At 40.5% G+C, this 26,386-nt stretch overlaps 1 protein-coding gene across 8 annotated transcripts; it reads right to left on the reverse strand.

Moving 5' to 3' along the window:
* Nucleotides 1–241: 241 nt before the first annotated feature.
* pfkpa (phosphofructokinase, platelet a) lies at nucleotides 242–24,800 on the reverse strand. 8 transcript variants are annotated; one of them, XM_061805090.1, is made up of 23 exons: nucleotides 21,510–21,756; nucleotides 18,674–18,747; nucleotides 17,406–17,483; nucleotides 16,992–17,181; nucleotides 16,346–16,511; nucleotides 16,170–16,214; nucleotides 15,972–16,080; nucleotides 14,753–14,848; nucleotides 13,987–14,079; nucleotides 13,426–13,551; nucleotides 12,934–12,998; nucleotides 12,440–12,509; nucleotides 11,700–11,846; nucleotides 10,315–10,385; nucleotides 10,056–10,143; nucleotides 9,254–9,406; nucleotides 8,259–8,411; nucleotides 6,038–6,202; nucleotides 5,273–5,334; nucleotides 5,050–5,161; nucleotides 3,883–3,982; nucleotides 2,730–2,835; nucleotides 242–1,179 (listed from the first exon to the last, which is right to left on the reverse strand). In XM_061805090.1, exons 1-23 carry the CDS (start codon nucleotides 21,601–21,603, stop codon nucleotides 1,023–1,025), a joined length of 2,520 nt encoding a protein of 839 aa, XP_061661074.1. In that variant the 5' UTR covers nucleotides 21,604–21,756; the 3' UTR covers nucleotides 242–1,022. The 8 variants fall into 8 exon arrangements, 7 of the variants coding, with proteins under 7 accessions (XP_061661074.1, XP_061661072.1, XP_061661069.1 ...); XM_061805088.1 differs by lacking the exons at nucleotides 9,254–9,406; nucleotides 14,753–14,848; nucleotides 21,510–21,756 and adding exons at nucleotides 15,221–15,316; nucleotides 24,608–24,800; XM_061805085.1 differs by lacking the exon at nucleotides 8,259–8,411 and having other exon boundaries at nucleotides 21,510–21,757.
* Nucleotides 24,801–26,386: the final 1,586 nt, after the last annotated feature.

Raw genomic sequence — 26,386 nt, forward strand, 5'->3', positions numbered from 1 at the left:
TAGTTTCCACATTAAAGTTTTTTCACATCGCCATCCATTTTGTGAATAAAACTGTTTTTGCTGTGATTATAGTGTAGCATTTATAATGTAAGCACAAAGAAACAAACTGCGCTTAACAGCAACAGATGTGATGGCGAGTCATTAACAGAAAACAAATGAGAAATTTAATGGTACTTAAATGTAAAAGTGGAAAATAAACAGGTGATAAATGAACTAAACTCAGGGACTAATAAATAGGGCACACATGTTAAATTGGGTTTTATTCTTATTCACATCTAACAAGTTTGTGCATTGTGTCAAGACAGTTACAGCAGTGCCTAATGTTCATGACAACGATATACCCATGTTGACACACAAAATAAACTATGTTAAAAAGATAAATATTAGGTCTCAGTGTACACAGCCTGGCAGGCACTCGTCTTTGCTCGCTTCGTCAGCAGTGTTGCATTTCACATGCATGTTGAGTCTCACACTAATTGCACATAAAGACAGAGACACAATATACATTGCTCGCAAAAAAGCTTTGGGGTGAAATTTCAGGACACACCTAAAATGCATTATGACGTTAAAGGTAAACTTTGAATGCATATGTCCAACTGTCTTAGGTTCATCCTGAAATGTCCACTCCAAAGCCCAATATCTGTCACCTTTTTTTGAGTAGGTTATCTGTTTTGGGAGCAGTGTCCTTGTGCAGCTCTGGCCCAAGAGCCTGCCTACATCACTGGAGACAGGGAAAGTGCAAAATTTAAAAACAAACATGACATGAATAAACATCCAGGACATCTTTTGTGTCAGAAAAGCCATGTGTGTGTCTGTGTGTGTGTGTGAGAGAGAGAGAGAGTACAGCAATCGCGTTTGTTACTAGGAACACTTCTGATGTTAGGTTACAGGTCAATGACTACATCCACATAGGGGTGCCTTGAAGGTAAAGTTGTGACCGGATCTTAGAGAACTTGTGGAGCTCACACCTCACTTAACACAGGCTTGGACTTTGCGGTCCGCTGTTAGAGCGCCGGACGTCTTTACATGGCCACAGAAGCGTCCGAGTCTTTTGGCCTGTTGTGTACGACGTGCTCCAGCTGCCCTGAGTCCGAGACGTCGTAGCTCGTCTTGTACTTGGCGAGGATCTTCATCAGGGGACGAAGCTTCAGCCACCACTGCTCCTTGGGGATTCTGTGGCTGTGGACAAAAAGGGGACCACAGATGCATATCAGTCCCTGGCTTGTATCACTATCATCTCCAAAACCCCAGTATAAGCCATTTATAATACCAAATACACTTTTATCAATTTAAAGTAACATTTTAACATCGGTGACTCTCATAAAAGTTTCAAAATACACTGAGTACTGTATAATAAAACTACTTAACCTTATACAGAAAACCTCAAAATAAATTGTGTACTCACTATGACAAATTGGGACGTGGTGACAAATAGGCGATGGGAGATTATTGTCTGTCAGGGAATTTCCTCACATAAAGACCAACTAGAAGCTTCCATTATATTGTCAAAGTCTTGTCAACTTAGCCATATTATACTGAGCAGCCAGGACAGAGACAAATGTCCTGCTCTCCTACTTTACACATATTGTATTTTATTTTGGATTCTGTGGATTTTTTTTTTTCTTTCAGTCTTGCAGTTATGTACTGAGAAGCCAGGACAGAATCCTGTATGGCACCTTTCTCTCAATTGCTGTGAAAATTCAATTTTCAGATTTCAATTATTGCTGCCAAGGATGGCACAAGCCATTATTAAGTGTCATCATGGGGCAATTACTTTTTCCACGAAGGGTCAGAAAGGTTTGGATTTTTTTTTTGTGCCTTAATAAATTGAACTGTCAGTTGAAAACGGCATTTTGTATTTCCTTGACGTTGTCTGAGTGATATTAAAATTGCTTTGATGATGTGAAACCTTTGTATATGATAGATATGCGGGGAAAAAAAAGAAATCAGGAAGGGGCGAGTACTTTTTCACGGCACTGTATCATCTAATTCAGGGGTGCCCAGACTTTTTTTTACCCCGAGATCTACTTTTCAAGCAGCCATCCTCTCGTGAGCTACCGACGGGGGGTGGGGGGATGACGATGCTCCCTAACCGTTTTAAGGTTAATGTTACGTTGCCTCCTATACTTAAAATACAGAATGAGATTTTTGGGCACTCTATTGACTTTCATCCTGGATCAGGCTATGCCAAGGTGGAATTTTAAAATGACACACCATCTCATCTTGCACTTTCTACTTTGGCTTCAAACCAGACCTTTCCCACTCGGAAAAGAGAAAATCTCGTCCAGTTTAACCACTTTTTCTTCAATTATTCACGTACTCCGACAGTCATACATTCTTAAAACAACAGCATTTCTTTTTTTATCTTTCTCCATTAATATTGAAGGTAAACATAAGCAGCATGTCTAGCTCGTCTTTGCTCTACGTTACCCAGACTGTGTTGCAAACTAAAGCAGCAGTGGTGGATGCTGTCATTATAAAACACATTGATGGGCAGCGTAAGTACTGTAACATTTGTAATTATGAGTGTACATCTTTAAGAGCGGTTTTAAGGTAAAGTAGGAACACGAGAGTGTTTGCAAAGCAGAATATCTGTGAAGAGAGTGCATCAGCGGTGCACAATCACGCATGCGCACAGTTTAGAGGGAACAGAGCCTCGCGATCGACACATTGAGCACCATGATCTAATTGAATCAGGATTAAACGCTTCGAACCAATATCATACATACACAAAGTCAGTCTCCCCTTTAAGTTGGACCACTGGCTGGAAGATCAGAGCCCTACGGCGCATTCCCAGCAAGCAGCAACTGTCCTCAGTGTTAGCAAACACTCTGCCTGCAAAAAAAAAAAAAAAAAAAAAACATAGACAAAATCAAAGTTAAAAGTCGAAAATAGACTGCTGTATTTATAGGTATCAGCGGCAGACAAGTCAACAGTGGCAAAGCAACTGATGAGAGAACAGACAGGAAAGACTACAAAGAGACAAAAACAACATTGAGCAAATGGTTGCTAAGCTACACAAACTGCGCATGTTGCATATGGTTTTCCAACTTGAAGAGCAATGAAGAGGTATTGTGGGAGAATGGCACATACTGGTACACTGCCTGATTAAAAAAAAAAAAAAATAAGTCGAAGTTTTATGAGAGGAATACTCTTACTTCGAGGTGAAACCTAGTTGCATAACTTGGAATTGAGAAAGTGAGACTTTTTTCAGCCACAAGGCACAGAGAACAAGTGATCTCAAAAGAACCATGTGAGAGAAATTTTTTAAAAAGCCAAAACATTGAGAATTTTCAGGGATATGCTGGGAAAGACAACCGGAAAAAAATAAACGTTATGATATTGCAATAAATGAGTGTGATTTATCGGGATAGGCAGTGTACTGGTATAGTACGTTCACAACTCAAATGCTGTGCGTGGTAGACTGGCAGCAAAAGGTGGCTACAGTGGTTGTCGTGATAGCATAATGGATGGGACAAAGCTGACAAGGACATGGAGCTAAAAAGAGGAAGATGTCATGGAGCCAGCTTGACAAACAAAACATACATTTACCTTCATCTTACGTCATCCACCATGCGTATATGAAATATATATAAAAAAAAGAAACAAATTTGGACTTTAGATGGAATTTTTAATGCATGTGTTGCTTTAAGACTCATCATACTTCAACATGCAAGTGTTAATCATGAACTCAAGGAAATGCTTCATTTATCAAGACAAATTGATCATTAAATAATTTCTCCTTAAGCGGACAAAAAATACATCAAGATGCCAGGCAGGGCGACTCCATGACAGATTTCAATAAATACCACGCCTCACTGGGGAGGGAACATCGACTACCATTGATCGTTTGTCTAATGAGGAAGGACATTCTGGTCTCACCTTGTCTGAACGTCTCCACCAGCTTTTTGGTGACCCACTGCATTGCCTTTGCAGAGATCTTGGTTCCAAAGTTTCGGTCAAATGGAGATGGCGCTCCCCCCTTTTAGAGCATTGAATGAGTTGGCATTCCTTTGTAGTGACAACAGTTTTTTTCCCAAATATGGCACAGGTGTCAAACTCAAGGCCTGGGGGCCAAATTCGGCACGCCGCATGATTTTATGTGCCCCGCAAAGGAAAATCACGTGTATCAAGTTCTATTTTTTGTTCAAAATCTGTGCCAAAATTTCAAATAGTCACATCATAAATGATGACGCAATAGTGCAAGTGTTTTTGTGTTACCAAATAACAGTAGTTGAAAAACCCATGACCCTTGATTTCTGATTCTGAAACAAGTTTATACATTTCATGTGTAAATATGATGAGGCGGTTAAAGATTCTCATGGTGTCATAACTGCCCTATGAGGGAATCCAGCACTACAATGTGGCTTGTAACAAAAAAGAGTTTGACACCCCTGAAATAAGTTAATTAAGAATTCTGTTGGTTATGAAGGATTTGTTGTATTATGATAGAATTGAAGAACAATGTGATATATGACATATGGGAGGCTCAGGCCTATGTCCTTGTACTTTTTCTTCTAAATTAACAGTACATTTTCTTCCAAATTCCTTGGTGAAGATTGAATTCCTCTCCTTCTCCTTTAGCCGAATATTTTATTTTATTTTAGTTTTCTGATATTCTTGAACTGTTTCAACTTTAAAAGATGCGCCTCTCGCTGTATAATCGCAGCAGACTAACAGGAGACAAAGAAGCTAATAGTGCATCAGACGCCAACAACTCTCTTCTATTTTCCATATTTAAATGTATGTACAGTATGCACTTGTTAGTTGCGGTCCTAATTCCCAAATGTGCTTTATTATTTTGTTTCTGTATCGCTTCGCTTGCTGCAGAGAAAAGCCAATGTCTCCCCTGGGATTCGCCAAAACAGTGTTTGATCCAGTTTTATCTGTGCTAATCTCAAGACGCACAAAGTCGAAAACAAAACAAAGCCCATCCGTGAGGAACGGGGCAAGCTATTGACAAAAAAACGCAATCCCCAAATATAGAAGATATTACATTGCTCTATAAACACTGATTGTACTCCGCCAAATGGCGGTTTGAGAGCCTACCTGCTGCATGTGTCCCAGCACATTCTTCCTGCAGTCAAACACACCCTTGCCTTCTTCAGTGTACAGCTGATAGATAAAGTCTGTGGTGTAGTTTTCATTCGAGTTCTCATTTCTAACATGAAAGACAATGGCTTGGTTAGGCCCATGCATTTTTTAATACTTAAACTGCTGCAGCTACAGTACTGCTTTGCGGGACTGTCAACGCATCAGCCGTTTTTATTACCTGAGTACGAGGCCTCGTTGAATGCTTGTTTTCATTTTCTCTGTCAAGTGCTCAACATTGGCCTGTGGGAGGAAGAAGAAAAAAACATTAGCAAGATGCTATCTGGTTGATAAAATGAGAACAACATTAAAAACAAAAAAAGACAAAATATTGATGTTGTGACATATCGCATTTTTATCTTCCACCTTACAGCACCGATACATCAAGATCTGTCATCGAGGCTGAGAAACATAAACAGGAGACGCGCTGATTGCCCTGCTGTTAATCTGTGTGTTCTGAAGCTTTAAACATTTCAAGCAAATTTTATGAGAGAAAAGTGTATCAAATCTTTTAATCACGTTTTTGGGGGGTAAAGAGACTAAGCCCTGCTATGAAACGTGAAAATCCACAAAAAAAAAAGATGCTGATAATTGCCACAAGATGACGGCAAAGCATTGCTTTTTTATTAGACAGTGTAACGTCCTGTCGAAAGGAAGTGGCACACCTAACTGCAGCGTAGATCCTTGACCCCATGCTGGTGCCACGGCAGTACTTGTTTATTTGAGAGTGCTTGGACATAAAATGAAACTCAGAGAATCGGTGAGTTGACTGAAAATTGAAATACTGTAATAATTGATGACTTAGGAACAAATTATTGACTTTTGAATGTTTTTGCTACACCCCAATACAAAATAAATGAGATGTTATAAAGATCTGACTAAAACTCTGACGAAGAATCAACTGGGGTGGAAGATTTAGTGTGCTAGGATTCATATGATTGGTCACCTGCAGGTCCCTGATGTCAAAGGGCTCCTCGTAGATGTACGCGGCGTCGGCCCCAGCAGCCAGTCCCGCTACGGTGGCCAGGTAGCCGCAGTAGCCCCCCATGGTCTCGATGATGAACACGCGCCTCTTTGTCCCGCTGGCTGACTGCTTGATGCGGTCGCAAGTCTGATGCATGCACATACGCTATGTTAGTAGGTGGTAGTTCCATTATAGCACACTGGTCAGATGTCAGTGCTGTCCCTAATCAAATGTCCGTCATTAAATGTTAGACGGCAAACTTATTAGTGAGGTTATAAGGGTTACATTTTTCGACTTTATTCACATAAATGCAACAAGAAGTACTTGTCCTTTTTGTTATTTTTTAAAGTTCAGATTTGCTTGAGTTTTTTTCAAGCACCGATGTTTTTGAATACTTGTGTATTGCAGTTGTTAAATGTTAATTTTTGGTCACAAGTCATGGAAAGCAATTGTTTAGCACGCAAGGTTTTTAAATGGGATAACTAAACAAGCATCTAATTGAGCACGATTTAAAGGACATTCAACATGCAGTTTAATGTGGCTGCTATCCAGAAATGTGGCCTGAAGACTTAGTAGAAAGATGTTCGTTTGTGCAGGCGCAAGACTCAGTGACATGTTTTGATAAAAATGAGACCAGTTATTAACTTTAGCAGTCTCTACCTGACTGTCTCCAGGTGCATGATCAAGCCACCTTCAGTCTTAAAATATTTTGTGGCTCAAAGCACATACTATTTTGTAGCAAGCCAGAATTAATTGCATTTCTTATGCACAAAAAATATAATGCGATGCAACAAAATGCCAGGCAATAGCCTAGGGCTCCTTTTAAATCCAGCATTTGGATTCCTCTGTTGAAATAAGAGAACACATCAGACTGTAAACCCAATCACAGTTCAAATGCAATTCATGTTTGGTTTGAGTACAGGGTGATGAATATTTAAAACAACTTGTAAAGATTAAAACTGTGCAGTATTTTCATCCATTCACATAACTTTTAATCAGTAGATTGTGTTACCAGTGCAAGATTCCAATACCAGTTAGCTTTCAAGAAATCTAAAAATAATGTAGTGAACATCTTTGAATTCCATGTCAATATATATGACAAGTATAAATGAAAATATACCATCTTCCTGGTCTTTTACTCACAAACACTGGACTAGACCCAACGCATGATTTTATGTGGCCTGGGAAGCCAAATTATGTGCCTTAACCTCCGTGATTTTTGTTAAAATCCGTACCAAAATTTCAAATTGTTATAACCTAAATGATAACATATAGATATGCCAAGCATTTTCGTGTTACCAAGCATCAACAATAGTTGAAAAACCCATTGACCTTGATTTTTGATTCCAAAACTAGTTCACAATTTTCACGTGTAAATATGATGTGGTAAAACATTTTCATGGTTTGTCATAACGGCCCTGTGAGGGAAAGCGTAACCACAAAGTGGCCCTTGACAAAAATGAGTTTGACACCCCTGCTCTAACCAAACACAAAAATAGTCTTATCAATAAGCCATGAATAGTGAATGTGTGCCTTTAGTAAACCAATTTTTTGCTATTTCCTTTTTTTTTTCTTTTATTAATATGAGGTGGACTATATGAGTCCCTTTCTCCTGTATTCACCAATTGGTGGATATCTATCTTCTGGAAATTAATCCCAACCTCAAATTGGCCTAATAGACTCACAAAAAAAGGCCAAAGTACCACTCGTTGCTTTGCCATCCACTTGAAAGCATACAGAATATGTTTTCATGTGCACATAAATGTTCTAGGCTACAATACTTCACACATTTACTGGACCACCACACAATAAAGGTTTATCCCTCAACTGCCTTAAACTAAAACCATTGGTCATTACAAAAATCATTTTCGTTTCTGTAACTGTCAATACACCAGCATGAAGTTCTTCAAGTGAGGTAATTTAAATAGTGTATTATAATTATTTTAGTTATCCATGAATTTTCATAGATACCCTGCTGCAAAAAAAAAAACAAAAAAAACCAAAAAAATCAAATCAACTTTCAATTCAGTTTGAAATCCCATTGCTGTTCAAAATAATAAACGGTTATGAGCTCACTGAAATTGAAAAGAGTCCACATTAAAGCGCTTCAAAATGCTGGCTTGTGTCATCCCCTAACCCGTTCATTTGCATCCTCTTCTCATCAACATTTACACAACGTGGTGTGGAGAGTCAACCGCCTTACCTCCACGATGGCATTGAGGGCCGTGTCTGCACCGATACTTAGATCTGTACCCGGTACATTGTTACTTATGGTGGCAGGCAGCATACACATCGGGATGCAAAACTCTTCATAGGCAGCGCGTGCCTCATACAGCTGCAGCAGACTTTCAAGCGCCTGAAGCGGCAGCGTTTAAATACGCGTTAGAGACAACAGAGAGGCAAATCCCTCTTGGTTTTCAAGAGGGTGTCTGCCCTTCCGCCTCTTTCCGTGTGACTGCCCCTTTTAACATGGCATGAAAATGGACATGAACGAGCAAACATGGGGGATTGACTGAAGAATGAAGAAAGTAGTAGAAGAAATAAATGAGTTGGGGTTTGGAAAGTTGTCAAAATACACCAGACGACATGAGACAAACGGAGCGTGACCAGCTCATTGCAGGATTACTGGAGGAATCCTAATAAATGAGGAGACGGCCAGAGCAAAGGGAGTGTAGACAAGACAAGCAATGATACAGTCAGCATACAGTACATAGTGAAGGAAACCGATGAGCAAATGCGGCAGATGGTGGCATCAAGAAATCCCGCACCATAATATTGATGGAAAATGTTTATGATGATATTGAGCAGATGCATTGTAAAATGGGCATATAGCGTATAGTGTATTTGGAGGCAAAGACAACCACATAGCCATGATGTTGCGCCCCCATTTGGATGCGAGTGCAGGCAAACATAATTCCAGATGTTGAAATGGTCAGGCAGCAGCGGTCTCCCAGCAGCATGCCTCCATGTCGTCACTGTACTACTTACCTGAGAGGGATGGGAGTCTTGCCTCGAAAGGAGAATGACAATATTCGTCTTGCTCTTTCTGTCATACTTATATGATTGCTGTGGCTGTCAGATGCCATTTTCGAAAGCAACATATTCTGATTGTTCCAACATGTGCAGCGAGTGCAAGCGTGTATTATAAGTGCATTTGTGTAGTGCTCAGCTACTCTAGTTGCCAGGCTCAGGACTTACAGTAGTAATGGCATTCAGAGCTGTGTCAGCTCCAATGCTGAGGTCTGAGCCCGGTATATTGTTGGAGACTGTTGCTGGGACCATGATCATGGGCACACAGAACTCGTCATACTTCCCACGTGCCGTTAACAACTCCAGCAGTGACAGGAAGGCCTGCAGGGCAGAGCCGAGTGCTTTAGTGTTTGCGCTGGGTGGCGCTTTCGCGGGGTTGGGAGAGGGGGCGGTTTGAGTGGGTGCTACTGGCCACAAGGAAAGGACACGACAAATGTTGAGGGTGCCGAGGGGAAGAGCCAAGCCTATCACAACGGAAAGCAGCGAAAAGACAGATACCGCTCTTCATACATTTGTGAGTCTCTCAATTACACACACACACCCATACACATACATATCTACACATACGATATACACTTGCAAACATCTCATTTAGGAAAAAGCAGATGACAGACAGGATTGTATGAAATGAAATAAAAGCAATAAATAAATTAACTTTTTACTCATTAATCACTTCAATTAGGTGTAATCAATTGTAAAAAAGAAAACTACAGTAAACTACAGTAACTGACACTTTTACTGCCACTGTGCCTTGACCATACATAGTTACATTTCATCCATAATCAATATATTTGTTTTGACATCAAATTTCTTCTTTTAACATATAATTATCATTCTCATGGGAAATAAATGGCAACACTGTAGTACTTGATATAATGTATACATGAATCGCTGTCATATTTTAAAAAGCATCTTGAATAATTGCAGGCACAAAGGAAAGATGTAAGTGCCCTCGAAGTTTGTCACATACCTCAAATCCACCAATCACCAGCAGTGCGTTTATGTTGTGAGTTCGCATCTGCTCAGCAATTTTGCCAACATGTTTTGCGGGGAGTGTTCTATGAAGGAAACGTGAATTCCGATTACCCTAAATTGACAACTGTTTGCTGCGGTAATGAAACAAATCCACCAAGTTCAATGAATATCATCACAATTTAGTCATTTATTACAATTTGCAAGCCCCATTTTAAAAGCAACAGAAACAAACATGCAAGTAATGTTGATGTTACCTTTTGGTACCCAACAAAGATCCTCCCTGTCCTGTCCATCCTCCAACATCAGACCATTTAATCTCCTTAATCTGAAAGGAAAACAAGAGCAATGTGTGCTTTCACAAGTTACTTTTACTTCGAGTGACTTTTGTCCTCCTTATTGCTGCAGTCGGCGGCATATAAAACACTTCCTCCTTGGGGTCACAGTGTTAAATGAAAAGGGAATTTTTGGTACACTTTCTTTTTCCACAAGGGGAGGAAGTGAACCTGTAGAGCACTGAAGTAGAGAAATCTATTACTCCCTGCAGGTCTCATTTTCGTCGGGTCAATTGGAGCAGCCAGTTTTCAGATAGAACAGAGTGCACGGGGGATGTTTAACTAACCAGTGCTATTGGAGAGTTTGGTGAAGATAAATAGCCACATTGTTCATTATGTGCTGGCCTTTGAATCAGCCAGAGTTGGCTGTCAAGGGAATTAAGGTTACTCATTGTAAAAAGGTCAGGACGGGATAAAAGAAGATGTGCCACCAGTTGTACTAGTCAAGGAACAGGCAAAAAAAAATGCATTTACAGGATTACAGCCCAGTTACACAGCAGGTATATAATCACCTCAATATGTCTGCCTGATTTTACTTTTCAGTCATTGCTAACAAAAACAAATACTGATGTTATCATAATACACAGTATGTGTGCCATGTATCGCCAGTCTGTAGGTTATTCTGTGAGGACCTCTATTGGATAAATGTAATACTACGCCAGGTTTAGTTTAAGCAGCTCTGCTTAAAGGGGGAGACAGATAAAGTGTATACAGAAGGTATGCATTTACAGATTTAAAGTTGTACAATTTGTTTCAAGGTAGAGCACTGTGTTTCTATCAAGTGTTCTACGGATTAGAGACGGTAGCACTGAAGAAACAACAGGAAGCGGAACTTGAGGTAGCAGAAATGAAGATGCTGAGTTTCTCGCTTGGAGTGAACAGGTGGGATAGGATTAGAAATGAGTTCATTAGAGGGACAGCCAAAGTTGGGTGTTTAAGAGACAAGGTTAGAGAGAACAGACTTCGATGGTTTGGACATGTTCAGAGACGAGAGGGTGAGTATATTGGTAGAAGGGTGCTGGGGATGGAGCTGACAGACAAAAGAGCGAGAGGAAAACCAAAGAAAAGGTTGATGGATGTTGTGAGGGAGGACACGAAGACTGTGGGTGTTAGTGAAGAAGATGCACGAGATAGGCTTGGATGGAAAAAGATGATACGATGTGGCAACCCCTCACGTGACAAGCCGAAAGAAAAAGAAGTTCTATTGCAGTTTCATTTCCATTGCAACATTAAAATCTTGGTTTGTGATGTTTTGTGTTTTGTGAGGAAATAATTGGCATGCAATAGGAAAGTGTTCCAGTACATACCTGACCTTTGTAGAACCCCTCGAACCCATCATTGACAGCAAACATTCTGTGGCCCTCTGAGATGCCCACCCTGACAGCTGAACGGACAGCCGCATTCATGCCTGCTGCAGGTGCGCCCACATTCAACACCGCCACGTTGAAATTGCTCTGATGGCAGAAGAATCACAGCAAAAAAATCTTTGTATAGTAAAAAACAAAATCCTTTTCAGCAAATAGTTTCCAAACATTTGACACATATCATCTGGAGCTACAGTATAGAAGCTTGTACGTTTGGTTTGTTGTAACAGTTAACAGAGAGACACTACAGAAGAAATCAATATATGCATCATGTTCTGCTCCAAGGTACACGCTCGAACTGCCTCGATCATTACTGCAGATGCAGGAGTACCCCTGATGGGAACGCCGCAGCACGAGGCAGGCCCTGCTGCTGCCACACTTCACTGATTTTCTGTCTAAAGCTGCCTCCATAGCGAGTCATAGCAGCAGGCTGCACCAGCCCCATTAGGGAGCAGTCACCCCCTCACCATGGAGGAAAAGGTGTCTTCGATCACTGCTGCTAAAATAAGATGGGTCTTCTACAAGTAACAGAACGGAACACCTGACCTGATAATCACCTCTTGACAAGCACTTCATTATATACGTGCATTAAATGCAAGTGTGTGTTATTGTTTGGATTTGGAGTTAGAACATTGACTTAGCAACAAACACGTGTAAGGTCAGGACAAATTGTTGTGACTTACAGTTGGCAGTTCAGACTCTGGTTTACGATGAGCCAGCAGTTTGTACGTCCTTAAGTTGTTCTCAAAACTCCTGCAACAAAAAAACAAAAAGCAAATAAAAAGTTTCATTGCATCCATTTTCTATGTGCTTATCTTGTTCAGGGTCACAGAAAAAAAGAGGGTTAGTGGCTAAGAGAAAGGATGGATGGATGGATGGATGGATGGATGGATGGATGGATGGATGGATGGATGGATACAGGAAGCATCTATTATCAGTGACCTGAGGTTTAATTCATTAAACTATATTTTTTGATCAAGCAAATGTTTATATTTATTATAATTCTGTACTCAAAGTGAAACGAAAGAGCTTCTAGTTATACATTTGTGTGTATGCACATACTAATAAAATGATAATTTCACACATTGTTCAGCTTTAATTGTCTCTTACAACAACTATCATAAATAGCAATCTTGATTGTGAGGAAAGTGACGCAACATTAAAACAGTTGTCTTACCTGCCTCGGAGTTTAACTGCCTCCTCAAACTTTTTTTCATCCATTGCCTTCTGTACCTTTTGAGTCTAAAAGGATACATCAGGGTTGAAACATAATTCAAATTATGAATACAGTTGTCAAAACATCTTAACAACAAACAAGTGACTACAATCACATTAATGGGCAAAAATAAGTTCACAGTCACGCCGCAAATGATGACATACGGTATGATTTGCCGTACCATATATCAAGAGATGCAATGCACCAGACTATGAAATTCAAAAATAAAGCAGTGCAACAATAAACAGAGCTTTAGCTCAGTCACTTCCACTTACTCAGAGTCTGCCAAACGCTTTGGATAATCCTGACTCAGAAACAACAGCCTCTCAAACGACACATCTCCACACTCATGTAATTTGTCTTCATATTTCAATGTGCAATCATATCTATGCAATGAATGCTTATTTTGTACTATAAATGTTGGACTGTGTTACTATCAAATCCAGTACCTACCATCTCTACACATTCCATCAGAGGCAAGCGCACGGATTGGTTACCACTTAAAGACACCACCCAGGCCGGTGTGTTGGCTGTGGTCTCTAGCAAGGCAAGAACAGCCTCCACACCCATTCGACTGGCCTGCATCAATAGAAAATCAACAATATTGCTGCATACTAAACACAAGCATGTCTATCACAATTCTTTCTTATTCTGGTCAAAACTTTATAAATTCCTTATATTGACATGAACACTAAACCAGCAGTACTGGACTAAAGCATCCATCAAAAATAAAACTGATTTGTTAAAATTACATAATTGAATGGCACTCCTATCCCAGCCCTTGAGAAAGCCAAGGTCTTTATACAAATCAATATGTAGTATTATAGTTTTATTTTCTGTCAAATTCTTCGTCCTTCTTAGTCTGATATACAGTGTTAATCTGTTCATGGGATTAAAGGGATAATGCCCTGTTGAGACTCATGCTGTGACTGTCCAAGAAGGAGTTCAAATAAATGGTGAACAACAAAACTACTACTACTACTACTACTACTACTAATGATGGAGTGAACTTACCAGGATACGATCAAAAGCAGAAGGGGTCCCTCCTCGCTGCACGTGACCCAGGATTGTCACTCGCGTGTCAAAACCCAAACATTTGACAACAAGCTAGAGGAATGAAAAGTAGAAATTAATCTGTAAGCACCAATAAATTGATTCTTTAAATTGCATATTCCAATAAAATGTCTACTGGTAAATTATTTTTTTGAAATGGTATCTAAAAATCTCAATAACTGTTATGAAAAGAAAACAACAATACGTACTTCATAATGCAGAAACACGAACACGGGCACTAAAACAGCATACAAAAACTAAAAAATAAAATGCTGGAGAGAAGGGGAAACAGCAAAGCACAAGCAAGCCATTCTAATTTTTCAGTCATGTTAGTCCTGTGCAGGGTGTGAGGGGCAGGGACTTGAACTCCACATCAAACTGGAAACACATCAGGATGCTGTACATAACAATAATAGTGCAGGGATAAGTCCTACAGACTCAAAACAAAAAGCCAACAATAATGTGGACAGTTGTTTTGCATAAATGCCGCTACATTTTACATGTGTTTTCGCAGTGTCCGAAGGCAGTGGCAAGAATAATATTTGCACTCGTCACAGGAGTGGCAGGATCAGTGACGAAAGGTGCCTTACCCTACTAGAGTGTCGGACAGAGCATTCCAGAAACACAGCGACAAAGTCAAAGCCACACAAGGGCAGCAACAAAGTAGTAGAGGTCACATAGGAGGCAGCCGGAGGTCATACAGAGCAACGCGCCACAATGTACTTACATCCTTAATACAGTCAGTAGTAATGGGCTTGTTGTTACGGTCAATCGCCCCCTCGGCTACTATTATGATATTCAGCCTTTTCATCCCTGCTCGATTCTACAGGTGTGGTGGAAAGACAGCATGACAGAAAAATTGTGATTCTGGCTGTGACATGGGCTTTCAGAAGCACAGGGGCCAGACAGGAAGTTGCCACTTTCACTGTGACAGCTCTAACGTGTGCAGCGTGTTTGCTGATAAAAATTAGCAATATCCTGCCTACCTTGCTGTTTGCCGTCACATTATTGCAGGCTTAGTTAAACAGCATAGTGTGTACCTTCTGGCAGGCTCTTTTTCCCAATATATTGATGCCATTAATCATGACACGCAAGATATATTTGGCTTGTTATTCATGTACTATATCTTAGCGGATTCCCACCAGTCGAGGCTCCATGCTTCTGGCTTCCCCTTTCTGTGTATTAATGTACTCACATCCTTGACAATACTAGATGTTATAGGCTTCCCATGCCTATCAATGGCTCCCTCTGCCACTATGATTATATTCAGCCTTGTGCCCCTGGAACGGGTCTAAATCATACAACATCATTTCTCCAAAAGCAGAAAAAACACTTGTAATGATTAAAGACAAACACCGAGAAAAGAGTGAACATTTTACATAACTGAAGAGGTTGTACAAAATACTAGTGTGCAATGTATTAGAAGCCATCTTTTTTTTAAATTAAATATTCCATGAATTAAACTAAAATATGTGAAATTTCCCACATGCAGACAAAAATTGTATTCAAATGTTGGTTAACTTCACAAATGTATTAACATATGCAGTTGTAAGCACTTAACTTTTACTTGACTAATTCACCCACCAGGCAAGTGAGAAATATCAATTTATTGATTAAAGTGAAGGATTCGAATATGATACTATGTCCCTCACAATGAAGGGCAACCTAAAATGTGTACTTTATCTGAAATAAACACCATGACTTGTGACTGAGCTAAAGGTTCATAAAGGCCTTTCATTATGCTGCAACAAGAGACAGCGTTGTGGATGAAAAGCAGGACAACATGCCTGAGGATGATCTCGATAAACCGAGAGATTACATTTTTTTGTTTGCATGTAGGATTAAATTCAGTTCAGAAGAAACACGGGCAAGAGTATTTTTCCGTTTCAAGTGTGCTAAATGTGTTGCAATATTTTACTTAGGGGAGCAACGAAAGACCGTGTTACCGCAGACAATTTTTGACACATCTTCTCTTCCCAGCCATCCTCCGGAGGCATCTCAGGGATTAACACCCAGTCTGCTCCACAAGCCAAAGCACTAACCAAGGCCAGGTAGCTAAAAATAACACACAAGGCTGATTTTTTTTTCTGCTAAATGATTTATGATAGGGAATATGCTAATGACGTGATTACTTGAAATCTTACCCGCAGTGTCTGCCCATTACTTCTAAAACAAATGTCCTCTGGTGACTGAAAAATAAAACACATAACACGCAAAAAGATTATTTATTTGCCTGAGTAGCAAAGCTTGAAACATATGGGGAAGCCCCAAAACTTACCTAACGTAACTTAATGCAAAATCCCACACAAGCAGGTCTCACCTCTGTGCGGTTGTCATGATGGCATCCACCACCTCAATGATTCGGTGTAGAGCAGAATCTGTGCCTATCGTCATGTCGGTTCCACAGAAATCGTTATCGATGGACCCCACCATCCCCACGATGTGAAGGGCGGTGTAATTCTGAACAGATTGGGCCTCAATTGAACCTGAAAGAAGAAGTACAGTACGTTGTGGTCAAACAAAGTCTCTCTATCGTACCCAGTCTATTTCCAAAATAGTCTGTTGTCATAATAAGGCGAGTAGCTCTCAGCTATGGAAACTGTATGAGCTCACGAACAATACTAAAAAATCACAGTTTATTTTGTTTCTTACACAGGTTCAATATCCTATTACCAAAAACATATGGCACTGTTGTATACAATATACAGTAGCACATCAAATTACAAGTGTTTTAACATATTTGCTTTTCGAGTTGCGAGCAGTCACTTTGTGTTTTTCTGTTTTTGTAATGTGCCTTTCTGTTGTAATGTTATTCACAAGATAACAAAAATGTGACAGTTGCAGAGTTAATAAATTTGAACAGCGTAAACTGATTTGATACAGTATGTGAGTAAAGTGAGTTGGGAGCTTGCAGGCCACGCGATCAGATCTTTTTGCTGAGCAATTGTTCAGGTCTGCTCCAGTACCTTGCTCTACCAGTTCCGCCAGCAGCCCGCTCCATTCTGCTCTGAAGAGGTTGGCTCCCGTCAGGCTGCCATCTCCACCGATCACACACAGGTTGGTGATGCCAAGCGTCACCAAGTTGAGAGCGGCCTTCAGTCGTCCTTCATGGGTGCGGAAATCTTTACAGCGGGCACTGCCAATAACTGTGCCACCCTGTTGATTTAAAAACCGAATGAGTTGCCTTTAAGTCAGTCAGTCAATAGCAGTCCCGGAACGTGACTCTGATCTTTAATTTAATCCTTTACCCTATAAACACCATTGCTGTATCATCCAGAATAAGGACATTAGTGAAAATAATAATAATTATTATATATTTGTTTCTTGTCATTACAAAAGAAATTCAAACGTGACCTTTTTTAGCTATTGTTTTTACTTACCACTTGAAGCATGCTGGACACGCTTTCCCATGTGGCTTCCGTGATGTTCTCCCCACCGTCCACCATACCTTGATACCCCTGATTAAAAATCACATGTAAATGTGATGTAACTGGACGACAGTTAATGGTGCTCCAATCTGTAATACCATTTTTTATTATCTTAACAAGTCATGTATTGTCACCGGTGAAGTTGTTCTCATTTCTTTGTCACATTTCAGTCATTCCTTTCTTGTCACAAAAACTAAAATAAAGCTTCCAAATGTAATATTAAATTGTAGATTTTGTTGGCGCAAACCTAAGCCAATAATTTTGTACAGTATAGTATGTGCAGTTTTTGTTGACATCCAGTTTTAACATAAAATAAAAAATAACCATAATATAAATGAAGCCTTAAGCATGTTTTTGCGCTTTATTGGTTGGCTGACTACTAGTTGAGAAAGTACTCAATTAGATGTGAAGGAGAGCCAACATCCATCCATCCATTAATTTTCTTTGCCGCTTATCCTCACGAGTAGTGCTGGAGCCTATCCCAGCTGTCGACGGGCAGGAGGCGGACTACACCCTGAACTGGTTGCCAACCAATCGCAGGGTACATGGAGACAAACAGCCGCACTCACAATCACACCTAGGGGCAATTTAGAATGCCTGGAAAAAACCCACGCAGGCACAGGGTAGAACATGCAAACTCCACACAGGCGGGTCCGGAATTGAACCCGGGACCTCAGAACTGTGAGGCCAACGCTTTACCAGGTGATCCACCGTGCCGCCGATAGCCAACATTCGAAATGTAAATATTGTTGATGATGAGTCACATTTAATTGTGGCACCCAAAATTGAGATCAGGATTAAAATTCTATGAATTATGAAGGTGGGCTGCGCCGGTGTGTATGTTTTTGGGTTTTTTTTCTGGTGTGCATTTCCCCCTACTACCCCACAGAAAAAAAAAAAAAACACACAAAAAATAAACCAAAAATATTTCATTTTTGTCGGCATCCGTTGGCAAAAATCATTTGTGACAATCATGTTGACCAAATTAGTCCTATCCTTACACAGTCTTCTGCAGGGGCCTTAGAATAAGGTCTGAGTACGTTCGTACACACACACAGATGAGTGGGTGGGTGGGAACAAAAACTGTGTGTGCACAGCACGGCATCCTGCGTGATAGCAAACTAACTACCCTTCTTGAACAAAGCAGACAACATTTAGACTTTATACAGACCAGAGCATTGATATACACTCCAGTCATAAAATAAGCAGTCGTGACTCACCTCACGAATGAAATAAACCTTTGCGCCAACATATAACCCCATTCGAACCACAGCACGAACAGCAGCATTCATTCCTGAAAAAAAAAAAAAAAGACAACAGCAGAGGACAAAATGACGAATCTTACACAATGTAAACAATGTATCATTTTATGTTGTCATGCATATTCGATAGTGATAGTATTGATTGACTATAAACGCTGATATACATTTGTTTACATATTTGCATCCATATCTCTGTGTCAAAGGTTGCACAGAATCCCTGTTTTTCCCTGACAATTTGAGCACTGGTGTTCAATCCTTCGGCTCAACTACTGCTGACGCATTACCAGAGGCAACACAACAGCAGGAGCGGATTCACGTATGCGCCCATAGCAGATTACTACCGTATTACATCATCAACCTCAGTGGCAAAAATGTCTCATATCTGCTGTATTGCTATCCAAAAGCAAAGAACTCTGCCCGGTGCCCACATATCCCGAATGATGATACAATAAGTATGTTTTAAAAAGCCATATATCTGCTCACATTACATGCTTCGGCTGCAGAATTTAAAATATCTGAGCTGAAGATTCTTGACTGTATGAACATACAGAGTGCAACGATTTGACAGCTCCCACTGGATGTTCACGTCATTGCTCAACTATTTGTCCTGGAGGTGACATTTCAAAGTGGTGACAATCGTCAAACAATTCAAGAATAAGAACACAGATCTGTAGCTGTTTTTTTTTTTTTTATGTGCCTGTCAATTGACTGACAGCGTGTCAAGGATGTACCCTGCCTAAGGCAAAAACTCATCTGGGATAATCTTGAGCTCTGAAAATGGATGAATGGATATTCCACTAGCGACAAAATAAACACTATGCCCCCAAGCGGTAGTGAATCATGACAACACTACTGTTTGGCTCTGAGAAAGTAGATACAACCAGCATAACTCGTGTGCTATTTGTTATGAGTCAAACTAGAGCATCCAATAGTGTGCCAATATTAAAAAGAACTCAATGACATTCAGGATATTACAACAAAAAGCCTTGTCATATAGTCCAGTTGTGTCTTTTAGTACTGTATAGCATGACGGATTGACCCATAAGCTTTGATTGAACATTTCTTTCCAGGCGATTTACTTGTAAAATAAGATGATACTTAAAAATAAGTTCAACAAATTCAATGATTGTACAGTTCCCAGTTTGCACATAGTAGTTTTATAAAAGTCAAAGTGTTTTAATTGGTGTGTCTGTCTGTGCTTGGAGTGTGTCGCTCAAGGACATTTATATCCTTTCCCTGTGGCATACAACCATATTTGGTCAAAATGCTTCAATGCTCCTTTAACAGTCTCTCAGCTTCTAACTCTTGTGGTCAATCCAAATGAACTCAGTAATCCCTAAAATGCAGCTCTGTGACTTGAATGTCAATGGGAGGTTAGTCAAAGACTGACACAGCTAGGAAAATGTTTAATCCCCCAGCAGTCAAACAGGAAAGGTGGATAACTGTTGGATACAAACAATCAAGCTCAAAGATTTTCCTAGGGGAATTGGCTTGTGCAATAGTTACTAAGCAACACTAAGGCCATTAAAGGCAGAAAAGGGGAAATCGGACCGTTCAAACACTGGGGGTTGGGGAAACGAGTCACCATTTCATTCAAACAGTAGGTTCGGGTTTCTCATTATGCATGAATGACACTTTCTGGTGCAGAATGAGTGAAAGGACCAATCCACAGTGACATAATGCCTTCTGACACTGGCGTTCAGCTCTTGTCAGGCATGCGTATCCTCTTTTTTTAGTTGCCAACTAAGGGAGAGGGGTGAGAACAATGCATCAGCAACAAACCGCAACTGTTGTCTCTGCAGTGCAGAGAACTTAATCCTTGGTGACATATCAACACCAATGTCCAGGGGTGGGAAGTAATGCAACACAAAGTGCACTTAATTAGATTTTTCAGGTAGCTGTAGTTTTTTGATAAACGTTTCCATTTGACAACAGATAGCTGAACAGTCTACTCCTTACTTATACCAAAAACAAAAATCAGGGAAAGTAGTGTCATAGTGGAACACGCACTTGAGAGCAGTAATGACGATGTTGCATACAGATTAAATGCTCACAAATAAATACTTGAAAGAGGCAATAAATGATTTACTTTTTAATGGTTACATTAACGGAATTTTAGATGCAACCTTGTTCATCCTGGACTACAGTTCCCGTTAATTATAAGGGTTACGGTATTTAGCAGACAAGCCACGTGATTCGGGTTTCCTCTTGACGTCAGCCTTGTATGCCGCACGTCACGTACACCAGATGAGGTCATTCCACAACAGGCCCACTTGGGGACTGCAAATCTCAAGGGTCGTCTCCTCCAAAACCTCCATGTTGACATTGCTATAATTTGTTGTTTTTTTTTTTTTTCTCCGTGTGAAAATGTCTGATTGAGACCAAACTGAACATCCCACGATGCTCTGCGGGTCTCATTCAGCGCCTTATTGAGTACAAGAACATGTGCATTCGCCGATGAGGGCTTGAAATCAGTTCTGAGTGCTGTGTCAGCGTTTATTATCATCGCGTGGTGCGACCTTGAAATCCCTCAGCTGCGACAAAAATGTCAACAATGGGAGGATATGTCTCGTTAGCATGCTAACCAGCGGCTCTCTGCGATGAATGAGTGGAACGCTGACATTGTATTTTGCTGATGCGCAAATTGTTCCGTTACAAGACAGTATCGGCTCATAATTCGATCATTGATCGATCATTGGTGTTTGAACAGCCTCCGAGGCGGTTGAACGTGGCTGCAGCAGCGTCATACGTGACCGTTCACAGCACGGTTTCCACTGTACACAGTATAAAGTACCTTGAGCATCCCCTCCGCTTGTCAGCACGGCGATGGCTTTCCCCGCCCCAGAGAGGTTCTCAAAGAAGATCTTCTTGGTGTCTGACTGTGCCATCGTCGCCGTTTATTCTTATATTCCGATCCAAGCCAGGAAAAACGGTCGCGTTTGTGTGAAACTGTGCCGGAACGAGCGTGAAGGGCAGCTGTCCACCGCCCCCTCTGCTAGACTCTCCTTCTCCCCGACCTGTTCCGCATCTATTCGCTCATTTGCATAGATTGAATGACTGTGAAAGTGATTGGCCATTATGTCGGCCAATCATATCTGGGATAAAGCCTCCTCTTCGGTGCCTAAGCCAATAGGAAGAAGGAGAGCCGGATGGCGTTTGCGCGGATACGGTGACTTTGACCATCCTTGGTGACGGGAAAACTACGCTTGTGAATATGGGAATATATGTGTATTATATCAGCCTATCAACTTGTGTTATTGCCACTATTATTACGATTATTATTATCGTTACAGTCCATATTTATATGTGTCCTTGGGTGTCTAAATAGCCGCTTTGTAACATTTAAAAAAAGATATATTCACTCTTCCGTTGTGTGAACCTGCAAAACCAACGAGATAACTACCGAGTGACATGAATTACTATTTTAAAACACATCTCAATGTGATAGACTGCAAATAGAATTTACAGTACTGTTTTGACCTCATTCCGTTGCCATGGTTCTACTGTTAAGTACAGTACAGTACTAGTGAGTATTGTACTGTATTGTACTGTACTTCAACAACTCGCGAGGCTGGATCAGTTGCAGTTACAAACGTTGACCGCAAGGTGACAGCAGGCACCAATCTTAAATTACAGTACAAAACAGCACACTAACATCCATCCGGTGAGCGAATGATGTGTAAATAAAGTACTGTAGTTGAACCGTCGGTGTTCACATTACTTACAATAAATAACTGAAATTTACTGCTGCCACACTTTTTAAGTGCAGGTTCAGATGTAATGTAACGCAACTTTGGCCATCCAATTGTTTCACCTTCATCTTAACAGAGACAAACACTTTTTCTGGAGCAGTTCATGCTCCAATGCTGTTTACTGTCCATTTTGTTACTACATTTTTTTCAAAAATACGTGTATGAGTTTGTTTAGTTATTTCTGAACGTTTGCACTTCACGCACTGACGTCTTTTGTGTGCCACTCTTCTGCAAGAGGGAATCATTCCTATCACATTTGCAGTCCTTCCCCTTGAGCATGAATGAGCAATAATCACATTGTGTCACTCCGGTGACAGGGAAATATAGAAGCCTATCTAAAATCTGAAGTAAACCTACTTCGTCTGTATTTAATATGTATTCTAATTCTGATCTAAAAGTTTACTCCCTATGGCATCTTCTGTATACACTGTTGAAAAAATGTTTCCGTTGTTGTTAACATGTCTGGCAGCTTCTACGTTCCATAGTAGACTATTTGAAGACTAAATTGTCAGTGATGTGAATGTTAGTATGATTTGTTGTTTATTTATGTGATTAGTCATTTCATTTTACAGTATGTGACTAGCTTTAGACAATTGAAATAAAACAAGTATTATGATGCTTCTTTCTGAAGGACTCTGGAGTCCATCCATCCATTCATTTTCTTTGTTGCTTATCCTCACAAGGATCACGGGGAGTAAAAGTAAGTAAGTTTCTTTCGGCGTGGGTGAGTGGAGGGCAAGCCTTCTCAGGGTGTGGAGACCACAGTGGGATACGAACCCACAACCCCTGGTTTACCAAACCAGTGCTCTAACCACTGAGCTACAGGGCCTCTCATGGGTCAGGGGGAGTGCTGCATCCTATCCCAGCTGTCAACGGACAGGAGGCAGGGTTAACCCTAAACTGGTTGCCAGCCAATCGCAGGGCACATTGAGAAAAACAGCCACACTCACAATCATACCTAGAGACAATTTTGAGTGTCCAATTCATTTTGAATGCTTTTGGAATGTGGGGGGAAACCGGAGTGCCCGAAGAAAACCCACACAGGGACGGGGAGAACATGCAAACTCCACACAGGCAGGTCCAGGAGTGAAACCGGGACCTCAGAACTGTGAGGCCAACGCTTTATATGCTAGCTAATCCACCGTGCGGCCGACTCAGGAGTCCCGACACAAAATGTCATTACACCCAATTAACCACATGGGCAAGGGCACCAGTTATTTATACATTTTCAAAACGTTAAAGGTGAGCAATCCAAACAAATGCTGGTGCATTTTCCCCCGCATCCCATTGCCTGATCTCATCCTGACCATATTGACATTCATGAAACCTGTCCCAGTTACCGATGGATAACCTCACTTATTTTCAAATGACATTTCCTGCTTGTAATTGAGCGCCACAAACCTGGTCTCTCATGCACTGTGCAGTAGTGGCTTGTGTCCCGGGGGAAATCATGTCCCAATTTCACTGGGATTGTGAAATTGGCTCACATTGATTGTTTGCTTATTGGCTTGGGGTTGTCATTCAGATTAGTCCTTTATATTGGGATACAGTTTACGCAGCTGTTATGGTAAGGGTGTGGAAATTAAAACAACGCTACATGGTGTTTATTGAAGTCTGCTAATCAATGACTTCTTTCTATCCCGTTTCAGTTGACATAACATATTTTATAGTTAACAGCGGTTCTCATCATTTTAATGTGAACAAATGAGAATACTTCCCAACATTAATTATGTTAAATCTATCTTGTTTTCTGCCAACCATTTTGTCTTATTATCATATTATTTTTGTTTTGCTTTTACAAAAAAAAAAAAAACAGATAAAAAGGTCATAATAAAATCAATCTGTTCCTGGGTCAAATCTTGGCCTTCATAAAACCTTTATAAACCATGCAGGCAATTAACAGATTACAGTGATGATCAGCATGTTATCACAGAGATGTCAAAAGTACTCACAAGTATGAACACCTATGCAAAAACGACACTGATAAAAGAAGCAATGATTCATCTCATTATGTATAGTAAAAAAAAGTAGACTGAAAAACAGTCAAGCACAAAAGTAAAAATAAATATTTGCTGTCAATTATTATAGCCACATTGGCCTACCTGCTTTGATAACTTGGCCGAAATGAACTTGTACTTACTTGACACAATTCCATACTTTTGGGTGAAATCACCCTCCTAAATATTCCATTCTTGTTGTAAAAAAAAATGGTGCTCGATGCACCCATGAAGGCCAAAAGTGGCTGTGTTGTTTGTTATTTTATTCAGGCAGGATGGGCCAAACAAAGCAAGCACTGAGCAGGCACGTGTCACAACAAAGACAGACTGAGTCTTTAGGTCAGCACTAAGCTGTTCGCCTACACCTCAAAGAGGAACAGCACTCTCTTATTTTCTTCAGGACAAAACCGTACATTTACATGAAAGAGAGGAGAAATAGTTTGAAAGCGGAATGAGACAGCCCATCCACGTGACATCCCCGTTAAGGTTGAGAAACCATCCCTTTCAAAAAGGAGTCAATAATTCAGCCTCTAACAAATAGCAAACATAAAACACAGTTCTGGCCTCCAGGTACCAATACAACCATTGTTACAACCGAACAGAATATTAAAGAGAGTGATTACACCCAAACGACTGTTGGCAGGCAGAAGTCTCCCTATAATTCATCTTAATAACTTTTGTTTTGCATCCTAAGAGTGATCAAAGTTTCCACTCATGACTTCAGGCTAGAGTTGTTCTATGGAGCCTATGGACATGAACTGATGTTCTCTAAGTCAAAAAGAAGGCTTTCGCAAAAAAGAGTGTAAATATATTTTGCACATGGAATTGACAGTTTTTCCATTGCAGTGTGTGGGTAAATGTATGGCGCTCTCTTGCTTGGTGTGCGACGGATATTAATTGCCGAACAAGAAGACTGATCCTTTGTTTATCTTGTTGTTTACATTTATTTAAATTATGATCATGTGATGGGTATGTTGACATTTATGATAATGATCTGTAAAGGGATGGAGCCACAACCAATATGTCGAATCAGTCGAGGTAGAAGAAGTAAAAGGCAATTATTTTAGGTGGTAATGGAGGTCAGATTTGCGACCGTGCGGGACACTGTTTTTTCCTTTTCATTTTTTAAATAAAAAAAGTAGTAATGACAATACAAGCAATCATCTTTACTGTAGTTTCAGGCAATGGGATAAATGGAAGGAACAGATTTCTTCACTGCGGTGATTGCAAACGAACAAGCTGCCTGCCGAGCAGACTTCAGAGGAGCCTCGGGTTGCTGATTAATCAAACAGAAGAGGACAAAAAGAAACGTGAGAGGTGGCGCAGGCTACCCACAATTCCTCACTACTTTTTCTGATTGGGCTAAATATCCCATTGTCCCTGAACACTTTGAGCCTTCGACTCTGAACAAAACTGACGGAAAGAAATCACACGGAAACGCTTAAACCCCTCTGCACCATTACCCCCATTTTTTCCCCCCACCGTGCTTCACGTGTCATCCATCTCGCTCACTTTAATGGCAGCCTTGTAATTATTTCGATGATTATGTGTTGCAAGCCATTTAGCATGCTCAATGACACATGTTTAATTTATTTGCTGTTGAGGGTTCTTGCAGAAGACCGGAAGTGCCGCTACAAGTGGAGCATAGCTGTGCCAAAATTGTTTGATAAATTGCCGCTGTTGGTATTGCATGCCATGCCACATCGAGGAGCTAATGTGAAACTAATACGGTATGCTTTGCGTCGCATCACAAAGTAAGGTTTGCTTGGGCTAATGGAGTGTGTCTTGGTTGGCCGGTGAACCTGCATAACGCACTGCACCACTGGGCAAGCTATTAGAACATGATAATGGGCAAAGATGCTGAATATGGCCTCGTTGCTTTGGAATGTTGGGGAAATAATAAATTGTATTTGTGTTAAAGC

This window comes from Syngnathoides biaculeatus, chromosome 19, assembly GCF_019802595.1.
Source record: "Syngnathoides biaculeatus isolate LvHL_M chromosome 19, ASM1980259v1, whole genome shotgun sequence".
Lineage (NCBI taxonomy): Eukaryota > Metazoa > Chordata > Actinopteri > Syngnathiformes > Syngnathidae > Syngnathoides > Syngnathoides biaculeatus.

What these genes read in the sequence shown, in the direction of transcription:
- pfkpa (XM_061805090.1), bottom strand. Translation starts at nt 21,603, where the DNA reads ATGGCACAGTCAGACACCAAGAAGATCTTCTTTGAGAACCTCTCTGGG. An exon ending in CCCTCAATGCCATCGTGGAG is followed by an intron (nt 6,203 to 8,258) that starts GTAAGGCGGTTG and finishes TGCATGCATCAG; the next exon opens with ACTTGCGACCGCATCAAGCA. An exon ending in TGCTGGGACACATGCAGCAG is followed by an intron (nt 3,983 to 5,049) that starts GTAGGCTCTCAA and finishes ATGCTCTAAAAG; the next exon opens with GGGGGAGCGCCATCTCCATT.